The sequence below is a fragment of the Apium graveolens genome, unplaced genomic scaffold (genome assembly GCF_009905375.1).
Source record: "Apium graveolens cultivar Ventura unplaced genomic scaffold, ASM990537v1 ctg720, whole genome shotgun sequence".
In the NCBI taxonomy this organism is placed as follows: domain Eukaryota; kingdom Viridiplantae; phylum Streptophyta; class Magnoliopsida; order Apiales; family Apiaceae; genus Apium; species Apium graveolens.
This window is the reverse complement of record NW_027420123.1, coordinates 1,466-25,715: the sequence shown is the minus strand read 5'-3', so window position 1 is coordinate 25,715 and position 24,250 is coordinate 1,466. Positions and strand designations below refer to the sequence as shown.

Sequence of the window (24,250 nt, the reverse complement as noted above, 5' to 3'; positions counted from 1 at the left end):
ATATTTTATAAATACACGTTGGTTGTGTTTTGCGGACCCCGGGATGGGGTAATTTTTAATGTGATAGAATTTTCTCCTTGGGATTGGATAACATTTCTATACCCTTTTTATAGAATCTTTGAGTACACATGGGCTGCATTTGTTTAAGTTTGATAGCAAATAAAGGAACGTAATGAAATTGGTTCAAGGTATGGAACGCTTAAAGTAGAATTTTTCATTCCTATTGAAAGCAAAAATTACATTCTGGGGTGAATGAGGACAATGCTTACATCAAAAAGTTATAATATATATGTGGGTGTGTTTCCAGAGTTTGCACCTTTTTCTCATTGGTAGAATTTCCTTAGGCGGTTTCCATGCCAGGTGTTGGGGACCTCGGTTCCGCTGAGGTAGTTCAGCTTGTAAGTTCCCGGACGGACCACTTCTTTGACTATATAAGGGCCTTCCCAGTTCGGATGTAGTTTTCCCTGGTTAGTTGGGTCTGAGGCTTCAGTGTCCCGGAGCACTAGATCTCCCGCTTCATATTCTCGTATCTTGGCTTTCTTTGCAAAGTAAAGCTTTGTTTTTTCCTTGTAGTTTTCCATTTTTTCTACGGCCCGATCTCTTACTTCATCCAGGAGTTCGAGGTTGGTCCTGAGGCCTTCTATGTTGGAGACCTCGTCAAAGTTGGTCACTCTATGAGAAGGGGATCCGGTCTCTACCGGTAACTGGGCTTCGGTACCGTAGGCAAGCTTGAATGGAGTCTCCCCGGTTCCTATCCGGGAGGTAGTTCTGTATGACCATAAAACCTTCGGGAGTTCATCTGGCCAGTTCTTTTTAGAGTCTTCCAGTCTCTTTTCCAGGCTTCGGAGTATGGTTCTGTTTGTGACCTCAACTTGTCCATTCCCTTGTGGGTGGGCAACAGATGCTTTTTTGTGTCTAATCCCGAGCTCTTTCAGATAGGTTTCAAAATCTGAACCCACGAACTGTGGACCATTGTCCGAGATTAAAACCATCGGGATCCCGAACCTCATTACGATCATGTCCACAAACTTGATGTAGTCTTGCTGGTTAATGGTTCTCATAGCCTTGGCCTCCGCCCACTTAGTCATATAATCTATTGCTACCAGGACATAACGGAGATCCCCTTTTGCTCGAGGGAAAGGACCCATGATGTCAATTCCCCAGACAGTGAATGGGATCGGTGAGAGAACGGATCCCGGGAGGCTCAAACCCTGCTTTGGTACGTTGCTGAACTTCTGGCACTTACTGCATTTCTTGACATAGGTGACTGAATCAGCGTGGATTGTTGGCCAGTAATAGCCTTGTCTGATGACTTTGTAGGCTAGAGCTTTAGCCGCTAGGTGATCCCCGCAGATCCCTTCATGAACCTCCCGGAGGTAGTAATCCGCTTCCTCCGGATCAACGCACTTTAGAGTTGGTGCAGAGAAGGTTCTCCGGTATAACTGATTGTCTTCTAGAAAGAAGCGTGCAGCCTTATACTTGAGGTACCGGGCTTTGTTCCGATCTTCCGGCAGGGTACCGTCCTTGAGGTAGGCTATATAAGGCGTCATCCAATTCTCCGGGTTGCTAACACATAATACTTCGTGTCGATCGGTGCTGGGGGCTCCGAGCTCCTCGAAGTAGACCGAGCTGCTTAAATCTGAAGTATTCTGGACGAGCTTGGACAGCTCGTCTGCTTTCACATTTTCTTCTCTGTTTATCTACAAGACGGTCAAGTCCGGGATGGTTTCCAGGATTGCTCTAACCATTTCCTGATATCGGGCCAATTTAGGATCTTTTGCGACATATTCACCATTGGTTTGTCTTACCACGATCTGAGAATCGTTGTAGATTGTTAAACTCCTTACTCCAAGGGATTTAGCTAGTCTGAGCCCGGAGAGTAGGGCTTCATATTCAGCCTGGTTGTTTGTTGCTTTGAAGGCGAAGGTGATGGCCTGCTGAATTGCGAATCCATCCGGGCTGGAGAGGATCAGACCGGCTCCGGACCTTTCGGCTGTAGCCGAGCCATCAACATGTAGCGTCCAAAGATCCCGGTTGTTAGACTATTTTTCTCCTTTGGAACTGGTTTCAGGCGTTTCGGGGGTTTCCGGAAAAGTACATTCCATGACAAACTCGGCCAACGCCTGGGCTTTTATGGTTGGCCTCGGGATAAATTTGATATTGAACTGGCTCAATTCAATTGCCCAATTGACTAACCTCCCGGAGGCGTCCGGCTTGTGGATGATTTTGCGAAGTGGTTGATTAGTGATTACTCTGATTTCCCTGCCTTGGAAGTATTGTCTTAGCTTTCTGCTCGAGTATACGAGGGCCAGTGCGAATTTTTCCAGGTTTGGGTACCGGGTTTCAGCATCTTTCAGGACTTGGCTCGCATAGTATACCGGGGTCTGCGTCCCATTCTCCTCCCGGATGAGTGCGGAGGATACTGCTCTTTCCCCGGCTGCGATGTAGAGGTAAAGGGGCTCCCCGGGCTTTGCTTTTGATAAAATAGGCGGGTTCATCAAATGTCGCTTTACTTCCTCAAATGTTTTTTGACAGTCCGGGTCCAGTCGATTAGCTTTTTGTTCTGGGCTCCTTTTAACAGTTCGAAGAATGGTAGGCATTTCTCTGCCAACTTTGGGATAAATCTTCGAAGTGCTGCTAGGCATCCTGAGGGCTTTTGGATGTCTTTTTGAGTTCGGGGAACTGTCATTTCCATTATAGCTTTGATCTTCTCCGGATTGGCTTCTATTCCTCTTTCACTGACCAGAAAACCCAAAAACTTCCCGGAAGGGACCCCGAACGTGCATTTCTCCGGGTTCAGCTTCATGTTGTACTTCCTCAAGTTGTCGAAACACTCCCGAAGGTCCTGGATGTGCTCTGAGATTGTGACCGACTTGGCGATCATATCATCAACGTAAGATTCCATATTTCTGCCCAGCTGCTCTTTGAAGATGGTATTCATCATTTTTTGGTATGTTGCTCCGGCGTTGATTAACCCAAACGGCATCATGACAAAAACGTAGACGGCCCGGTGTGTGATGAATGCCGTTTTCGCAATGTCTGCCGGATTCATCTTGACCTGGTTGTAACCCGAGAAGGCATCCATAAAACTTAACATAACATGGCCCGAGGTCGCGTCTATCAGCTGGTCGATATTGGGCAGGGGGTAAGAATCTTTAGGGCACGCTGAATTGAGGTTTGTATAATCCACGCACATTCGCCACTTGCCATTGGGTTTTTTGACCAGCACAACGTTTGCTAGCCAGTCCGGATACTTAATTTCACAGATTATGTCTGCCTTTAACAACTTCTCGACTTCTTGGTCGATTGCCTGTTGCCTTTTTGGGGCGAAGTTCCTTCGCTTTTGTTTGATTGGTTTTTGCTTTGGATCTACATCCAGACTGTGCATGGCCACGGATTCATCAATCCCCGGCATGTCTTCCGGGGACCAGGCGAATACGTCAGCGTGTTCTTTTAGTAGATCGATGAGCTCCTTTTGGAATGTGGTTTCCAAGCCTTTTCCGATTTTGATTTTTCGGGTGGGGTTCCCGGGTTCCAAATCTACCTCGATTGTCTGTTGGGCAGGTTCTACCTTCGTCTTCTCCTTGCTCTCTACAAACTTTTGAATCCGGGCATCAGCGTTGGTTGCGCTGTATCCGGAGTCTTCGATCATGTTCACATCCAGACGGGCCCTTTTACTAATGAGTTCTCGATGCTTCTTTCTGCTTTGTCCCTTGGGCAGGGACATTATTTTCTTCCGGTTTTCCGGTTCCGTTTCTGCCATGACGAGTGCTTGACCATAGCATTTACCTGCCATTTCCCTGTCTCCTTTCAGTTCTCCAGTGCCTCCTGGGGTGGGGAATTTGAGTTTTAAGTGAATAGTTGAGGGGATCGCCCTGAGCTTGGTGATAGTGGGCCTACCAAGGATCATGTTGTATGAGGAGGTTGCGCTTATCACATAAAATTTCATCATACGGGAGACCTGCCGGGGTGCGGTTTCAAATATGATGGGAAGATAGATGATACCCCGGATTGGAATCATGGTGTTCCCGAATCCGTACAAAGGGTCTTCGAGACAGGGATCCATTCTGAGGTGTCCGAGCTTCATCCTGTTAAGTGTGTGCTCGAATACGATATTAGCAGATGAACCATTATCAACTAGAATTCTTTTTACCTCATTGTTTGCGACGTCGATGGTCACCACTAATGCCAAGTTGTGATCCGGATCGAGGCCCTCATAATCAGAATAAGAGAAGCAAATCGGCTCGTCCTCCCGAGTCTGGATCATCATCACATCATTCTCCCGATCCGGGCTCCGCGGTGGAGAGGCTGTGCCCCCGAAAACAACATTCACCACATTTTTGCCTCTTCCCGGGGCTCTGTCTTTGTCATTCGAGCCCCTTTGAAGATACTGGTTCATGTTTCCTTTCTTGATTTGGTCTTCTATGAACATCTTGAGGGAGAAACAGTTTTCAGTATTATGGCCATGATCTTCGTGATAGCCACAATGCTTGTCCCGGGCCCTGTTTTCGGGAGGTGCTAGCAAGGGTTTTGGCGGATAATAAAACGGTTTGCCCTTGACTTCACGCAAAACGTCGGCCCGGGGCCTGTTGAGGGGTGTCCACTCTGGTTCCGGCTTGGGTTCCTTCTTGGCCTTTGGTTTCCTTTCGTTTTTTCTTGATTCGGGGTACGTTTCCCGGGGTGGGGTTCCCCGGGACTGCTGAATGTAGTTGGCTTGCCTGTCAAGCTTGTATCTCTTGTCTCTCCGGGACGACGAGCGTTGCTCCGGAGACTCGTCATCATCATGTATTCTTCTGTTCATCTTCATTGATTTGAGGAAATCATTTTCCTTTATGAACTTTGATGCCAACACATATGCTGATGCCAGGCTTTGGGGCTCCCTATGAATCAGGTCTTTGACATAGCCTTCACAAGATATCGGGTGCAAGTTTCTTCGAAAGATGTTTACTGCCTCCTTTTCTTCTAAGTTGGAGAGTTGGTTGATTGCTTCCTGGAATCTTTTGATGAATTCCGGAAGGGGTTCCTTGCTTCTTTGTTGGATTGTTTCTAGATGACACATCTGCAGCTCGTTCATCCGGTTGGCCCTGAATCTTTTCAAAAATATCTCGCGGAAGTCTTTCCAGGAGTCCACACTCCGGGATGGTATGCGGCTGAACCATTTCTGAGCGCCCCCCTTCAATGTTGATGCGAAGAATCGGCATCTAGTCAGGTCGCTGTAATCATAAATATTGGATATTTGCTCAAAATAGTTCAGATGCTCTTCAGGGTCAGCCAGCCCGTCAAAAGAGTCAAAATTGAAGTGCTTTAGCCCTGACTCTCTACGGGTGGCTTCCAGACTCTTTGTGAACGGGGTCGCTATTGCCTCTACTTCCATGTCGCCCTCCACTTTCCTTTTAAGGTCTCGAAGGGCCCGGGCCATTTGCTCTTGCTTGGACTCCTTCTCCGGCTCTGAGTTTGAGGAAACATGAATCCGGTGGGCCTTTCTCTTTAGCCTGGCCTCCTCCTCCCGGATCTTCCTTTCTATAGATTCTTGGGCTTTAGCCTCTTCTTCCTTCCGGATTCTCTCCCGGTGGGCAGCTTTTCTTATTTCATCTCTGGCGTCCTTTGGTGGCTTTTTTAAATTCTTCGCAATCCGGTCGAAGACGGATCCCCGAGATTCTCCGGACTGTTCTTTAGACCGCTCTCGCTGATCCCCTGGGCGGGTCTCAGACTGGGCGTTCTGCTTTTCCTTCCACAAGTCCATAGCCGCCTGTATCTGTTCCGGGGTCATGCTTCCCCATGGATTTGTGGTGATCCCTGTGTGTTTGTGGGCAGCTTTTTTAATGACTATTCTCTGGTCTCCTGGTTGGAGATTTTGAGAGGGAGTCTGGGTTATGGGGAACCCTTCGTCCAGGTCTTCCATGTCTCCATCCCTGGGTTGGGGAGGAGGCGGCAGGAAAGAGGCAGAAACTGCTGCTTTGCTTTTTCTCGTAGTCATGGTTACTTGGAAGTGCTATGAATTTACAATAATAAAACTTGTAGAAACGGATCTAAGAGATGGGTATTAGCGTTCTTACTGGGAGATGGTGTTTCACGTTTCTGGGAGGTGGGGTTGTGGATATGAGCACCAGTGGTCGGAGGTTCGACCCCCCTCCTTCTAGCGCCAATGATAATCTCAGATCACCCCGGGGCCTTCTCCTTGTAGGGCCCGGACTCAAACTCCTTTTAGGCTGTGATGGCAGCGATGTGCGGTGTAGCTGTAGGGTGGGAACCTACAAAACAGAACCGAAGGGGGGTGGCGTCCCCGCGGCACCTCCGGCGTGAGGATGAGAAAGGGTTTTGAGGAGAAGAAGGGCAAAGTTGGGATTATGCAGATATATTTGTGAGGAGTACGTGTGTGCATGTAAGTATATGTGTGAGAGAGAGTATATAAGCTTGTAACCTGTAATCTTCCTTTTGTTCTACCTTTTATAGGCCTCCTACTAGGGTTTAGGGGTTTGTCGCTTTTCATCTGGACCGTAGGTTGACCTTTTGGACTGTAGGGCATCTGGACGCCTGGGATGCGTCAGAGTACTATCATATCCGGACCGTAGGAACGTCTTGGATCCCGGGTACCTGGACGGTGGCGATGTTGCCACGTGTCTAGGGCTCCTCAAGGTCAACGCTGAATCCGTCAGAGTACTGTCAGATCCGGACCGTAGGAATGTTCTGGATCTCGGGAATCTGGACGGTGGTGATGCCGTCACGTGTCCTGGGATCTTGTATTTGGGCCCTGAGCCTCTTCACTTGGGCCTGAATTGTTATGGGCTATCACTATCTTTGAGGAACTTGGGTCAAATTAAGTAATTGAAATCTCGAATCTCATTTTGGATTCACTAACCATGCTTAATTTTCTCTGATGCCTCTAGTCTGTATATATATACAGGGGTTGTGTGTAAACAATACAATTTTACCAATTTAGCACTCTCTTTAATTTAAAAAATTAGAATATATAACAGCCGTTAACTGCAGTTGACGGAATGCAATCGCGTGTTAAAAAAATTAAAGAAGAGTCATACGGGTGCCTATTATTAAAACTCAGCCAGTTTTGTGCAAAAAAATTATGACTGTTGTCATTTTCGTGCAATTAAGTCTTATTTTTAATATTAACCTATCCTCACAATGAACTTTACAGGACACGCTCAATTTTTTTTAAAACACTATTGACAAACTGTCAAGGACAGGCATCCTCAACAAGCCAATCATGCCGGAAGGATATGTCAACAATATGGATTGCTGCTACTTTTGACATGAGGTATTGGGATATAGATTGGAACCGTAATGCCTTCCTACGCTAATAAATCAAATATACGGAGTCCTATTCTTCTGCCTTGTCCGTGAGGAGCGAGTCTATAATGCCAAACCTGGTCTAGCCTTGACCACGACTACGAGACTCCTATTGCAGAACATGAGCCACTGGCACCATGAATATTTCACTATCCATGCTAATAAACTGAAATTGGTTAAAAGACAATATCTTGACTATATATATATACTCCATGTTACACAGGGCTGCCTGGGCGCTAGTCGTAAAATGCAGTAATCACCAACTCGTGTTAATTGAGCAATATATATCTACAACTCAAACAATAGGTTGCATTGCACAAGCATAATTGTTCTAATGCTGCATCATAACTCTCCCCCCCTATATATATGTGATTAAAGCCCAAAAATAGAAAAATAAACTTAAAAAATGAATTAAAACAAGCTACTAATAATCTATAGATGGCCAAAGCGACCTTCTTTCCGAGCATGCGACTTGGGTTTCTGTTGTCCATCTGATGCTTCACTGTTATCTCCTAGGGGTCTTGTGACAATTCTTAGGGGATGGGCTTCTGTGTTGAAAACCCACTCGTCCAATGAAATAACCGAAGTAGGTGAGAAAAGTAGATAAAGATACTTAAGTGTTTCTGCAAGAAAGAAGCTCTGCATCATGTTGTCTTTCACTCCGCTATTAACCTAGCAATCATGAAATATTGGTTGGTTAAGTGACGTCTAGCACATAAATCAGTTGCGAGTTGAGATACTAGCCTTTCGGCTAAGAGTTACACATACTAAAACAATCATAATGTCTCATTAATTTATGAACCGCAAGATAAATGGCTATAATTCATAAATCAAAACAGCTTTAACAATAAGTGATGGAATAGGGGAGAAATCATCCATGGTGGCAGACACTGGGGGGGGGGGGGTTGAGAGAGAGAAGGGGGGAGGGATTAAAGTAAATTATACACTCATATCAGACTTCTAGTAGAGTTTTCAAAAAAACTTGTACTGCAGAGTAACAGGAGATAACCCTTGTTTGCCTGCTTAGGTTTATTCATGCATGGAAACAACTCATCAACACAGATATGTTAGCCAAAGATTAGAGGAATCAATCTTTAACATCTTTCGGGAAAACAATGGAATCTGGACCAACAACTAGAAGATAAAATTGAGTTGTAGCCCCAAAAGCTTTCGTGGATATAGTAAAGAATAAGGGGTCATTTGTACAAAGAAAATGAATCACGAGTTCGCTTAATAATTCATACATTTAAATCGTTCACTTATTTTATACTCTAGGCGAAATGAAACAGTTATAACAACCATAATTTAGTCCAAAAGTACATGAATGGTTCATCTCAAAATTCTTTAGTTGAATCTTTCCAAAATCTTACTCATTCAAATTGCACCATTGAAATTTAACAAATGAACCTTAAGTTGTCATAGGTCAAGAATTCCAAACACCGCCCATGCATAAAATGCAACATTGATTTCTTTGTATCCTATTCAGAAAAAGTCTAACCTACTTTTAAATGCAGACCGTGATTTAAAAGCAATCATAATTAAAGTTGAAGATGCTTACATCCTTCAATCCAACATATCCCGACTCTATGCGGGAGTTCTTTTCAAATGCTTCAAAAATATCCCAGCCCCAGTCTTGGTATGTCTTGTTGCCAGTTAAACGCCATAGGTAAAAGAGAGATTCAACTGTCTCTGGCCTTAATATGTTCCACGAAGTACCAACGGTCATATCCTGAAATTTTGGTACATAAACCGTTTAGGCCGTTCCTCTCCTTTTCGTTTACAGTACAAATTCTGAACACTTTATTTTTCTTAAGAGTACAATGTTCTATTGCAGAAAATAATCTTGTTTAGAATTATACCAAGTTTTAATTATATATTTAACAAAACAATATTTTTTAAAAGCAAAATATAGGCACCTCGTATATATAATACACCATCTATTTTGATAACATTTCTCCGCTAGATGCAAAATAGTAATCTTTATTTTATAAACATTTTTTAATCACAATATATTTCATAGATTAGATTTTGAAAAAGGTTTGAAGTTTAACTTTTTTTGTAAATATATTATTAAGAAAATTGTTTTATCGAAGTTGTTAAGATCCTTTATTTGCCTAACTCTATATATTATTACAAAATATGCATACTAACCTGCCCCGCATGAAAAAAATAGTTCTCTCCGGCCAATTTTGTCGGTGTGGACCGGTAAAAGTTATAGCACGTCCATGCTAGCTACAGAAGTCAAAAGCACAAAATTAACTACTCTGCAAGGAACACGCCATTGCAATGACAAAATTATGAACACTGAATGATAGAACCATCACTGTTGTCTGTTGTGCTGGCTGCATTGGTGACTAGACTATTGCTAATTGTGACATGTCTGAACTTGGTGAATATATTTTTATTATTCAGTTCAACAAGTAAACAACAGACTAATATTTAGGTGATTTTCAAGTAAAAACATAAATGCACATAGCATTTTCCACACAAAAAAACCAAATCACCACACAATATTTAGTGCCTTCATGGCTAGTGCAATATATACTTTCATGTTATACTAAGAAGAGAAACCAATTATACATGACATAATAATCCTCAACTACAAATGCAAATTCTCTAGAGTTTTTGGAACAGGGAGCGTATTTATCGGTTTTCAGTTACCGTCCAAGAAAAAATTTATACAGTCGATCATATATTGTAATATAATATGAACATAAAACAAAAAGAGATGCGAGTGATACATGCAACGTCAAAGCCTTTTGAATTTGTTACGTGAGTGACAATGGGCAAGCACATTCGTCATATTAGTCTAATAGCGACACTTTCTACTTTACTCCTGTACTGGAGCAATTCATTTGGTTGCACGTGATCTCTCTTATACAATATACAGTTTATTCACTAAATTATTTTGTAGCATGTCTTCGACTCTTCTTTTCCTTCTTTTCTGGTTTTCAAAGAACGTATCTGGGATTCCGGATCGTGTCATGTCGTATCGACACAAGTATGCCGGCCAGAAGTGTAGTCTCGAAGTAACAGAAGAAGTAATTATATTTGGTTGCAAGTAGTGATAATAGGAGAATCGAATTACTATTTTGTGGATAAATGATAACAAAAATATTAGTACATTTTAAAGTGTTAAATCATGGAACCTGGTCCCTGACAATCGATTGTCTAACAATCAGCTTTCAGGCCTTAGATCGACCACCCAACAACCAAAATTATAACAAATTGTCAACTCTATCCTCAGAGGAGTGTAAGCTATCCTCGGTCACATCATTACGAAATTGTCATTCCTATATTCTTGCTTATTAACCGATGATAGTCCAGATTATCATGTAGTACCTTTTTGTAATTGATAGTAATGGCATTCTGAGTGAGTTATTATAAATAAGTAACAATTACAAGTCAGTTACAAGTTAAATTCTGAAAAGTAAAATTTATGTACTTACTTTAGTTACTTAATTTTGTTTTGCAATTTGACTTCATAAAAATGAATATTATTCCATTTAAATGTAGGTGCATCACTAATAATATTATCCAAAATTATGGTAATTAAAAAGAGGAAAATTCGATGACATGATTTTCACATACTATCTCCCAAACATAAATCATATAGGATGTTGACAACAAATATTGACTTAATGTTTAACAGATTGGTCAACACCAAAAAAAACATTTTAGGCCGTCGCATATAGAAAGATATACAGTAAATGTTCAAATAATCATAAAACAATTATGATCACCTCTTCTGCTAGTGATAGAAATTTCTGGGAGTTCTCAGGATCATAACCAGACGACCCTAGTGCTATCATTCCTGGAGCAAAACATGCCAATTCATCCATCTGCACATAAGATCAGAAGAAAGATATTGAACAGAATCTCACAAATCATTTTTTAAAGGAAGGTTTGCAAGAACTACTTGGAACTCGTGCATGACCTTGTCAACAAAAGAAGATTCTCCATTCTTCTCTGCAATATACGCAAATGATGATGGTGTAGTTCTCCTTACCAAAGTCAGTAAGCCTGTCATTGATGTCTCCCACATTTCTCTGTTACCAAAATCGAGAAAGATAGCTTTTTGTTAAAAAAATTCCTGGAGAAGGGGTTGTTGGCCAAAACTTACAAGGAATATGGTAAAAAATATGGATAACCAGGACTTCATAAGTTGAGAAAGCAATAATATATGAACTACAATATAGACAAACATAAAAAAATATCCATAAACTTTCAAAACAGCTCAGCAAAAATAAAATATATTTCAGGCCTCAGTAGTGCTACAACATTAAAAGACTGACTTACACTATATATTCAATTTAATAAGTAATAACCAAATTTAGCTTCTCACCTGTAAAGCTTTACTTCAGCAGTTCTGTTTCCCTGTATCCAGACTTTTAGTAAATACTCATAAAAGCTGCAGGAAGAATTAGATCATCAATAAACTCATGAGAATTTCTTTGGTTTCTGACAAAAATACTAGAAGAATATGTGATAACAAATGATGAGATATGAATGCTAATTGAAATAAACATCAGTATGAGACAACAAACAGTTCATACCTATCCCCCATGGCTCCAAAAGTTATAGTTGAGGATGGTGTCCCTTTATGTGGATTTATAAAAATGCCAAGTAAACCATCAGGCGGAAAGGTCTTATTAAGCTGTAAAATAACATTCTCTGCCTGAAAAACCATAGAATGAAATAACTTAAGCGGAGAGATATCAGCAAATAAAGCAAAAGGAAATGACCAACTCTTTACAACAAAGACTACTCATATTTATCATAACACCTAACAGATGCTCTGTTAGACAAATGATCTACTTGTTAAGAACTCTTCTACATTAGTGAAGACATTTCTCTGTTTCGTTGGCAGATCAAGGAAATAGCCCTTATTTATTCTGATTCCATTGGCCCAACAACCAAATCACACTTTGGCTACAGGCCTTTTCTTGGGCGTGTATGGAGTTAGAGGTAAACCAAGTAGCAATTCACAGATATAGTAAGACAAATACGACATTTTTGTAATTAGATTGAAGAAGCTATGTCACATACAAGAATAAGAGATCCTTGTATAGCCTTATACATTGCCTAATACAAAACTACTAATATTAAGGTTAGAACTATATATCTTAACTCTTCTTCTCAAGCGAGAGCATAAACATATCAATCATGTCCAGATTGCTACAAGAAACGGATATGTCAGATGAACTTAGAGGCTTGGTCAACACCTCTGCAAATTAGAGGCACTAGTACAATATAATTAGATAAAAATAATCATATTACTGAAAAGTTAAATCACTTACAAGAATTAGAGATCTTTATATAGCCTTACATGATGCCTACTAAGGAAACTCTAAAAACAACAAACTACTAATATTAAGTTTATAGTTATATATCTTAACCAATCAGACTGGCTTACTATACGAATTTAAGAAAAAAATACATGTATACCTTTTCCTGATACTTCGGATCGCCAGTCCTCTGAGAAAGAGCAATAAATTCCAGTTGCTCTGTGCCAGAATCAGCAAGGATACTGTCTCCCTGATAACAAAACACAAAGACTTCAGTTTTTTTATAAGATAGTAACATTTAAGAGCAAATTAAAAAAAAATAATGACAGTTCTGGCAAAGTGTATGTGACAGTTCTAGAAAAGAGTAGGATGATGATTTAATGGACAATTGTTCCCGTCTTTTAACATCAAAGATGTAATGAAAAAAATGCATCTATTTTGTTTAACTTCTAATATCACAGTTTCAGGCTATAACAAGTCACAGTTCAGTATTATTGTTACCTACATCGGAATGAGTTAAAAGTGCTTAAAGATAGACAAACGATGTTAAAAAGTAAAAAAACAAACCTTAGAGAAATAGGTAGAGGACCACTAATGGAAACAAAGACTTGTTCATAACTGATAAAAATTTACCAGCTCTACAAATTAATAAAGGTTACATTTTCTTATAAGAAATATAGAAAACCCTATTAAACCTTAGGCTATTTTTTAAATTGACAATTATACCATGTATACTTAGAATTACACATTAGGTACGCACAGTCATTCCTATAAAATCCTGAGAGATTACTTTCATATGTTCATGTTACAACTAAGCTATTAAAGAGGATAACATGGCCTCTAAAGTTTAAACACAGGATATATCCTATTCTGGAAACATCAGTTGAAATTTTTTTACTTAAATGATGTAACCTTTCATATTGTGATATAATGTTTATAGAGATCACTTTTGGTACTTTTTAATTACATGTAATAAATTCTCAGAAAACTTGTGTGACTTGAGGTAGCTTGACCTTAATTTGTTTTCCTACTAATTACTGGACTGCCCTTAATAGACCCTAACTATTGCCCTCCTCAGAACACCAAAATTATAAGGATATTGCAGATAACATTAATTTGCTTTAAAAAAAAATGCATTCCCCACCTACACACTATAGCTGGTTGTCATGGTGGTACCTATGCTCCATGCAAATACATAAACAAACTATTTAATTAAACAACAAAAAATACAATTACATAACAAACCAAACTATCAACGTTAACAAATTATTTGAGTTCTTAGATAATATCGAATATAAGTAAGCTATTAGTTTTACATGTAAAATAAAAAGAGAGAAAGAAAGACACACACACATAAGAAAATAGCACATACGCAAACATTAAAAAACAAAAAAGAACTGCACAAAACATATTCATAATGCAGAAATGGACGTGAAAGAAAGACCGAACAGGTGGATGTCAGATACAAGTGAAAGGATTAAGCACTATACAGAATTCAAGCATTGGTAATCTTTGAATGCATGATTCCAGGACTTACTCTAGTCCAACTAGGATTGTGCGCATTTCCATGAGCTAGGTTAATAATGTTAAAAGGGATGCCCGTAGATGTATTCCATGCAGGCAGGAGTCTGTTGGCAATGTCTGTGGCCTTTCCAAGGAACATTTTATCACCGGACAGATCAAATGCACTTAGAAGTCCTCCCACAACTCTATTACAAAAATGAATGGTGAATTAGCATTTAACATTAGTAATACTTAGCCTTGGTTGATGGCAACAGACCATATATGTCTACGCGCATAAAAAATCCATTACCAAAGACTTAAAGGAAAAATGAGTTTGAATTGTAGGCTGTGACAGATGAAATATACGAAAAATTGACAACAGTAAACCTCCAAAAGTAACCTTATGGTTGTCTCAAAAACACTGGCATCATAGTTCTTGTTAAAATCCAAAGAGTCTGCAACCCATCTGCAACAAATAAACAATGAACATCACATAGATAATATTAGTTTCTAAACTTGCATTGCTTAAGATTGTCCATATCATTATTATGCATGCATATATGACATAAAACATTTTGTGAAGATAGAGAGAAGAAGGTTAAAAACATTTAGCACAAGGTACTTCTGACAAACTGAATGCAGCAATACCATGATCAAATCTTCAGGTAAAATACTTCAAGTTCCACCAATCGGGATCTCATCATGTATATATAAATGCAAAAAAAGAAACATGAAAAAAGATGAAGAAGCTGCAGATTAGCATGCAGCTTGGTCAATACTCAATAGATTCTAGGGCCCACCGGCCCAGTAGATCTGACAAATTGCAATAAACTTGACAAATAAATATAAGTGCACATAAGCAACAAAACCATTATTTCAAAGAAGATCTTAAATTGTCTTAAGTAACAACCCACAACCCCCCCCCCCCCATATAGATTCATTGACAGGAGCAAAGAAGTAAATATTAGTTTTAGCAGATAAAAATTTAAACTCACTCTCTAGCTCTTTGAAACTGCTCATCCAGACCCATAATATATAACGTGTCAAGGGAGTCTACAAGAGTTGCACCAAGACCACCAAAGCTGTCAACACCGTCCTTCGATTGTGGCTGAGAATCATGCAAGCATGTTACAATAGTTTGGACTGAGCAATCAAGAAATATTTGCATTTTGCAATACAAAATTTAGAAGACAAAAAAAAGAGTTAGAAAAGATTATATCAAAGAGAAATATTTAGGTCGAAAGAAAAAACATGTGAGTTTATTACTTATAGCAAAATAACTCAAGCAACTTAACAAAAAGAAATAAGGCTACCTACTTAAACAAAGCATGTGTTTTATAAAAATTAAAAAAATAACTAAAACAAATACCAACTTCTAATCTTTTGAAAAAGTCCAGAATGTAATTTAGCGTTTATAAAACCAAAGGTGGATGCAATATAGAAACTAACTTTTTCAACTTCCTAGTATACACATACCTGAAGCTCATCTTTGCCCCATGCATATTTCTCATATGATGTCCATGCATGAAGCATAGCACCTTTTACTTTTTGTCTTCGTTCAAAATCAATAGGGTCATCTTGAATGCCTTTTTTTTTATTTGCATCACTATCTTCTACGCCTAAAAAACTCTTTCCACCGAAAGCATCTTTGACAGTATCCGACTCTTCCAGCTGAAAGTAAAATGTAATAATTTAGACGCTATATAGTTAAAGGCACATGGAAAATGGATCAAACTGTGATACTATTAATGTGCTTGTAAACTCTGAACCAACATGCATGCACAAAACTGCAAAGAGAAGAGAGGGAAAAGAGTTTCTATTAACTATCAAAAACAATTATAATGCATAAAAAGAAAATTAATAACATTGGTCATTGGAACCAACATATAGTTACATTTTTTTAAAGGGACAGAAATATTTAGAAAGACAACTAAGCGTGGAACACTTTTACCGGTATCTGGGTAACTATCACTAGACAGGTTTCAACCTACAATTCATAACAAACATTTTATCCTGACTGTGCTTGTCATTTTTCTTCTAAAATCTAGACTTAGCATCTATATACTTATCTTACATAAGTTTATCCCAAAAAAGGTTTCATTATTAAATTGAACTTGACTAGTAAAATTACAAAAAATAATAATAACAATTATAAGTTGGCAATGTAAACTAGAACACAGTATAATTTTTGGAAGGAAAATAATGATGTAGCCAAAAAAACATTTAGATTCAGTTATGTCACAAGTGCTTTAGAACAGTTACATTGAAATATTTAGAATAGCGACCATTAAGAAAGAATTTGAAAATATAAAAGAAGCACTGAAAGATAATAAGGGAACGGAGAAAAATATTTCCACATGCTAGTTTAAGAAGAACACAATCCATAACTAAACAGGCAGTTAGAGATGAGTTATCATTACCAGATTTTGTAGCCTATGCACTACTTCATTCAATTGAGCAACCTCAATCTGCAAACCAGAAAATTTTAGAATAGATGAGCATTTAATACACAAAGCTTTCCTTCTTTAAAGAAATCTCTAAAAAAATACAGCATTTGAATTTTGATAAGACTGTAAAAGGGGAGGAGAAATGCAACATCAACAGATAACAGCATTTACTGTTTATTTCATGAAAAAATATAATTTAATAAACTTCTTTCCACTATTTATGACAGAGCAACAACAGTTAAAACTTGATAATCAATATACATTTGGAAGTAGTACAGTGTGGTTTCTTTCTCCTTAGAACATCTACGCCTGCGGAATGTTCATTACACAATTTTTTAGAAAATATATTGCCTACTTCTCGAATACTATTTTGCAGCAAAATTCTCGTATTCCCCGCACCCGCACTCATGCTTCTTAATGAATACCTTGTTTATATTATCTGTCTAGATTATATATTATTCAATTTGAAACATAAAAATTTTGGTCGGCCAATAATTGGGCCACCTACGGGCCTTTTTATTTTATGACATATTTTAACGGGTATATTTATTTTAGAAAGCTATACTAATTAAAACACATTTAACTATTCTAATTTAATTTAAGCACTTAGAATGTCTTGGCTATTCTACTTATAACACATATAACTATTCTTATTTATTTTAAGAGTAGTGTTATGTATCCCAAAAATCTTTCCAAATTTTTTACCAAATGATGTGGCTAACACATGGCGGGTTTTAATTTGTGGACACATATGTATGCATGCAGGGTCTCATAATATTTTTGGGAAAGTTGCCATCTATCATGTGACATATCAGCATTTGGGGAAATTTTTGGGGTCCCTAGCATTTCTCTTATTTTAAACACTTAAAATGCCTTGACAATTAGAAACAAATGAGTCAATCAGTATTCAGTGGCGGACAAGCTCTGCCTGCAGAATGCCTTGGCTTAATATGCCACTTAGATGTCCGTGAATAGCCTATGGAAATTAATATCATCTGGATGTTTGCAACATATCATATTTGTCTCACATAGTTAATACTATCTGGCTGGTTTACCAAAACTTAGATATCCATCTTTGACCTGTTCAGGGACTGCTAATAATCCATTGATCGTTCATTCTTTTCATACTAATCCTGAACAACTATGCACATTAAAAGCTATAATAGGAAAAAACTACAATGAGTACTTTGCGAGTACTGACCTAAGCAAAGAAGTCTTAACTCTTAACTAAGATTCTGAAACCCTGTATCTCAAATCTTCATCCACAGAAATTCCACATCACACATAAATGCATATCATACAGAAACCCTGGAGTACTCGTTCGCAAGTTTATCAAATTTATTATGCATTTATGGTGTTAACTTAATTACTCTAATCCAGTGTTAGTCAGACAACAACACACGAACTTAAAAACTACTAGACTGCTGTGTAGTGAAAATTGTTACAATAATTTGGCACCTAGGTAAAATCATGTTATAAAAAACATAGAAACATATATTTTTTAATCTATCACCTAAAGGCTTGATCAGATCAAATTTCAAGTTCGACTAAATCGCCTCCATTTACTAGCTTTTGCTTTCTTTCTTTTTATATGGTTGATTACTTCAAAGTGAGTACATAAAGTTGTAACTACAATGACAGAATAAATAAGACTAAGTCAGTTGAATGTGAGGCTTGATTAATCAAACACCATGGCTACTGAGACACGTCTTCGGAAATTGCATATAATGAGCAAGCCTTATGTTAGTAAAGTGACCCAGTTTAGTAACCATTACAGATGTCATTCTATAATTCATCATGCTAAGCTCTTCTATAAACTGTAACAACTTGTTTTCAGTGTAACGTTTAAAATGATCACCTTCGTCTTAAATGTAAGTATCGAGAAATAGAAACATTCGACGAAAAGGTATGATACAACATTATTAACAAGCAATGAGTTAAAAAGGAGGAAAAATGAAAAGAAGTACCTCGTGCTCTCGGACGAGTGTTTGTCGATCCCAAACACAAAAGGAAACACAAACGAAAGATATAAAAAGAAAAGCGAGGCGCTTAGGTCGCTTCAAATAGTAAGCTGGATTCAGATACCTCCATCTATTGGACGATGATCTGCTCCTGGCCATTTCTCCCCCTTTCAATATTTTAAATTACAAATACAAATGTATATATTCACAGTTCACATGTATAATTGCTCTAAATTATCAAATTATGAAGCAAATTTGTTAATTGAGGCCAAACAATCATGTATATTGATTCAAAACACATGGAACGGATGGATCTAATCTTCGATTCTTCAGTGTGTGTTGCGTGTATAGAAAGAAATGATGTATATGTATAATTTATTTAATGTAATAAGAAAGTGCTAAATTCTGATGTATTGTTTTACTTTTTTTATTCCGGCAGAAACGGGTAGGAGAAAGACGGAGACGTAGAAGAAGAGCAATATGACATATTGACCAAATCTTACGTCTTGCATTTATTTATTTTTAATATTATCATGTTTCTAATTAATTTTAATTTTGAATAATTACTTTGACATGTTATCTCCTCTATATATAATATAAGAGAATATGAGAATAATATTATAAGATTAAAAAGTCTCCTTGAAATCACCGGAGAAATTGAACCCGAGTCTCATTAAATATGTGTACTACATATTTAGATAAGTTATAATTAACATATTTCGATTTATTTCAAATTCAAAATTAGAACTTTACCCATTTTTCAAAAACTACTCGAAATTTGACTAAATGACATGCCCTAAATAGAACGTCACTACTTAGGTTTAATTTAAATTACGAGTTCGACTAGAGAATCTTACCAACAAAGAAAATTACTAGCTTCAAAATCAGAATTTTACCCATTTTAAAAAATACTCGAAAGTTGACTACATGACCTAGCAAAAAATACATTATCATAATCTAGGTTTAATAAATTTAAATTACGAGTTCGACGATAATATCTTACCAATAAGGATAAATTTTATAATATCTTATATTAATAAAAATTAATATTTTTGAGATCTTTATACGATCAAGTCAATTGATAATATGTATCAAAATTACTAATTGACTGGTTTTACATTATTACATCTGGAACTTGACCCAATATTTAAATCTATTTAAAATTTGACATGAGATATCACAAGCTCCGTTAAAATAACGAAGATATACTAAATTGATTTTTATATTAATGTTTCACTTTAAAAAATCTAGGTTTAAAATATTATTCAATGATGGTGAATTTAAAAAGTGGTGCTGCTAAAGTCCTATTTTTTTCATTCTCTTTAGAAAAAATAAAACTACAACTATAAGTAAAATTAATAATTTTCATTAACATGTTATTTGAAAAATGGTAAGACATTTGATGCTTCTTCATAAAAAAATAGTTTATTTATTGTATTATTTAATTAAAAATATGTTTATATTCAAATATTTGTGTTATTCCCAAGGAACTAATAATGAGATTTACAGAAAGGGGGGTTGAATGTAAATCTCAAAACTTTTTCAAGTTTTGAGCAGTTTCAAAGGCTAAGTGTTTTGATGAACAACTGTGTGTGAATTGCTTTGGGCATGTGCAGACATATATATATTCAAAACACAAATGTAAAGAACACAAAGGCTTTAAAAACTTTTCTGGTGGATTTGTTGTTCCACCAGAGATGTGTATTTCAGAAAATCTGTGATTCAAAAGAATTGATCACAGCTGCGTCCTAGTACAAACTAGATGATTTTCTCTCTATGTTTTTCTAAACAGCTCTGGAAAATTCACACTCTAATTACTAGCTGCAACTTGGTTTATATATCACCAAGTTTACAAGTGAAGACAAAAGTACAAATACAATTAAAAAGATTCTTCACATGTTTCTTCTTCATTTCTCTATCCAATGCGATCTATGATAATATTTGAATCTTTGAATACTTCCTTGTTTGCACCAGAATGGAAATGCCGCATTTTCCTGATTCCTCCAAGAGGCTACCACATTTCAATTGTCTCTGTCAACCCATGTGCCTCTGTCAGCTTATGAATTGTCACTGTCAACTGCTATTGAACTGAGCATCCGTTGAAACTTTTCATCCGTTGATGGCTTTATCCGTTTATGCATTAGCAGTTGAAGCTTTATCCGTTGATGCACTCATCCGTTGATGGATGTTATCCGTTGAAGCTTTAGAGACATCCGTTGAAGCTTTGTTTCTCATCCGTTGAAGGCCTTTAATTTATCAGTTGATACTACTTCACTTATACAAAATTACAAGGCATGAAATATTTACAATTAGCCCTCCTATTTGCATATCCACTAGTAGTCAACATGGCTTATAATTTCCCACAATCATCTAAGAATTATAACTTAAATACAGAAACTGAAATGTGCTACAATACTAAACTTATTTCTAAGTAAAGCTACTACATCAACGGATAGCCAGAATGGTCTTATCCGTTGAGGCTACAAACACTAGATTTCTACTTAAGTGTTTTATTTAACTTATCATCAAACTAATACACATATTCCTAACAATCTCCCCTATTTATGTCTACTGAAATTGTAGGCATAAATTTGGGTTTAACTTGATGATAACAAAACACTTAACAAATATATGAACTGAACTCAAGTAGAAATTCAAAAGTGCTGCAAAAGTGTATGAACTGAGATAGAATTGAAGAATTACATTGTTACCGAGGATGCTCCTTTAGGCTGAGCAGATTGTTTTCTTTTCCTTTGATCCCTTGTTTTCTTCCCTAGCCTCCTGTCATTTTCCTCTACTTGGAGTTGGAGTTGTCTGTAGAATTCAGCTTCATCTTCTTCACTAATGTCCAACTTAGATTGCATGTCCTTGAGAGTTTCATTACTGGCAATTTTAAGCTGGTCTTCAAGTCTGAAAAATCTTCTGACTCCTTTATTGTCTCTGAACTCCATCAACCAATGAGGTGATTTATGAATTGTAATTCCATGCTCAGGTATGAGTAATGTTCTAGGCAAGGAATTAGACTCCCACCAAGTTTTCCTTATGCTAGCAATCTTGTTGAGAATCTCAGTTTTGACAGTCCTGGTAAAGCCAGAATCCCTTTTGATAGCTGAGTAGACTCTAACCAAGGTAGAATAGCCTTCATTCAGAATTCTTTGAAGAGGCCAAGTCCTTTCCTCACTTCCTTTATATTTGAACACTAGCCTTTCTGGGAGCTGTTTATATGCACTTATTCCCCTTACTTCCTCCAGCTCATTCAGATAGAGTTCAATATCTGTAAACTCCTTTATGTCACAAATGTGAACATAATCATCCTTTGAGGCTTGTGGTTTAGGCTTAGGTTTATATTTCTAAGTGAATTTACTTGAGGTTAGGGGAGGTGTAGATTTGGATTTTCTTTTCAGTTTCTTTGGTGGTGGAGAGGTAGTTAGGAAGGTAGGCAAGTTGATGGTGTCCCAATTAATAGGTTCCTCTTTAGGGATGATTGGTTCACCATGGACATTTATACTAGGATCAACAACAAAAGGTTCAGGAATGAAAGGTAGTGGTTTAGATTTTGATTGGGTTTCTTTAGTGTCATCTTCACTCTTCATTTTTGCATTGGCCTTCCTTCTGTTCCCTTTCTGCCGTTCCTTTCTTTCCTTCACACTCTCACCAACCACATTCCCCATATCCACATTTCTGCTTATAATCTTTTCTTCTTCACTCCTGTCTTCAATCTTCTTCTTTTCTTCATCCTGACTTGACTTTAGCTGTTTTTCAAGCTTTGCTTGTGCTCTTTTGTCAGCCTTCAGCTTTTTAGCTTCTTCCTTTAACCTCATGGTTTCTTCCCTCTTGGCTTTAGAGAATTTGGGATGTCCTTACATCACACAGATACTCTTTCCCTCTCTATAAATGATAGCCATATTCATTCTTTCCACTACATCATTGGTCTCTTTGTGCTTTATGATGCTGCCACCCAAAACTTTGTCTTCATCAGGTTTTGGAAGAGGAAAATCTACTTCTTTTGATTTACTAAATTTAGAGGGTTCTTTGTAGAGTCCCTGTTGGATATAGTGGATGGCTTGAGTACCATGGGTTTCAAATTCCTGAAGGAAGTTTATCCACCCTTATTCCTCCTTACTGGCTTGTGCTCCATAATGATTGGCTCAACCTTTGTGCTATGTTTCACAGATAATGATTTTGAAGTTTTAGATCCAAACACTTGTTGCATCCTTTCATCAATTCTTTTTCTTTGCTCCTTCACCTTCATCACAGCTGCTGCTAGCTGGATTAGATCAATTCCATCAATCTTTCCTTTGATTTGAAGTGTTGGAGAAGTAGTGATGGCAGGAACTAGCACTTTGGATATTTGGATGTTTGTAGATGGCTCCCCTCCTCCTTCTTTATTCTCCCCCTTTTTGTTATCATCAAGGAGAGGAGTCAAGTTTTGTGCTTTAGCCAGTTGCATGAGTAGACTTGTCTGAGACTGTTGATTTTGAAGAATGGTGACCATAAAGTTTTCAATGACATGAACTCTATCCTCCAACTTGGCCAGCCTCTTTTCAGCATCTGATTCTCTTCTTAGTCTCAGTAACAAGTCCTGCATGGTACCATAGGGCATGACTGAATCCAGCTTCTCAGAATTGTAGGACTTTAAGTCAGCTATATCCTTCTTGAGCTCATCCACACTCAGATTCTGCCTTAATTGCTGTAGCTTCATGAGATGTAGAGAATCTAGGTGGGCTTGAAGAAGAGCCTTGGTACCAGCATTGGAGGTGTTCTGAATGGCTCTTTGGATTGATATGATTTGTTTGACTAAGGAGACATTGAATTGTCCTGGTGTTGACTCCTTTGTCAATGCCCATTCAAGTATGTCTGGAATAGAACTTGGGCCTTCATCTCCCCCTAAGTTCATGCTTCCATCAAATGAAACAGAGTCATCATCATTAAAATTTACTCCAAATTCTTCAGATGGATCACCAGCTATAGAAGGCATCAAGTTGACAACAGCTTTATCCCTTTGTAGAGATTCTGAAGTATGTACTAGATTTAAGTTCCTTTCTGCCTCCTCATTGCCCTGAGTAGCCAACAATTGATAGGCTGACACAGGATGAGTAAAAGTGTCAGCATCCAAGGAAATGTTATCAATTACAGCCTTGTAATGTTGCTGAAATTGTCTTTCCTTTTCAGCATCATCCACAATCATTGACTCATTAGCAATGGCTGGATCCACCCTTATACCTTCTATACCTGCTTTTCTCTCAATTTCTCTCTTTTCTTGCATCAGGGGCTCCCCCTGACTCACACTCCTCACATCCTCACCCTCATCTACTAAGGTGCCACTCCTCTCACTTTCTTTTGCCATGCTGGAAGAAATAACATGCATATTTAGACTCTCAAGTTCTCCTTTTGCCTGAGAGCACCCAACCTCTCACTCAAATTTTCACTCCCTTCCCTCAAACCTATAAGTGATTGTACAGTAACCATGTCTTCCACACTTGGAATTGATTCAATTATTTGTGTAGAGACTATCAACGGATAGGGAATATCCGTTGAAGTAGGAACTGATGGTATCAACGAATAACTGCTGTTAAGCTTATCCGTCGAAGAACAACCACTTGTCAACGGATGAGGAATATCCGTTGAAGAAGGAAAAGAAGTAGAAATTGAAATTGACATAATTGTTGAATCTGTGTAGATTGATTTTAATTTAGGTGACACAGATTCTTCAACTAAGTCTGAAAGAATTGGCTGATGATCCAAC

At 37.9% G+C, this 24,250-nt stretch overlaps 1 protein-coding gene across 1 annotated transcript; it reads right to left on the bottom strand.

The window, feature by feature from the left end:
• Positions 1-7,477: 7,477 nt before the first annotated feature.
• Positions 7,478-18,988, bottom strand: LOC141703931 (mannosyl-oligosaccharide 1,2-alpha-mannosidase MNS1-like). The gene is made up of 14 exons (XM_074507306.1): positions 18,511-18,988; positions 16,517-16,564; positions 15,573-15,767; positions 15,092-15,204; positions 14,497-14,562; positions 14,131-14,302; positions 12,754-12,843; positions 11,862-11,983; positions 11,651-11,716; positions 11,243-11,354; positions 11,049-11,147; positions 9,457-9,537; positions 8,864-9,034; positions 7,478-7,977 (listed from the first exon to the last, which is right to left on the bottom strand). Exons 1-14 carry the CDS (start codon positions 18,661-18,663, stop codon positions 7,738-7,740), a joined length of 1,728 nt encoding a protein of 575 aa, XP_074363407.1. The 5' UTR covers positions 18,664-18,988; the 3' UTR covers positions 7,478-7,737.
• Positions 18,989-24,250: the final 5,262 nt, after the last annotated feature.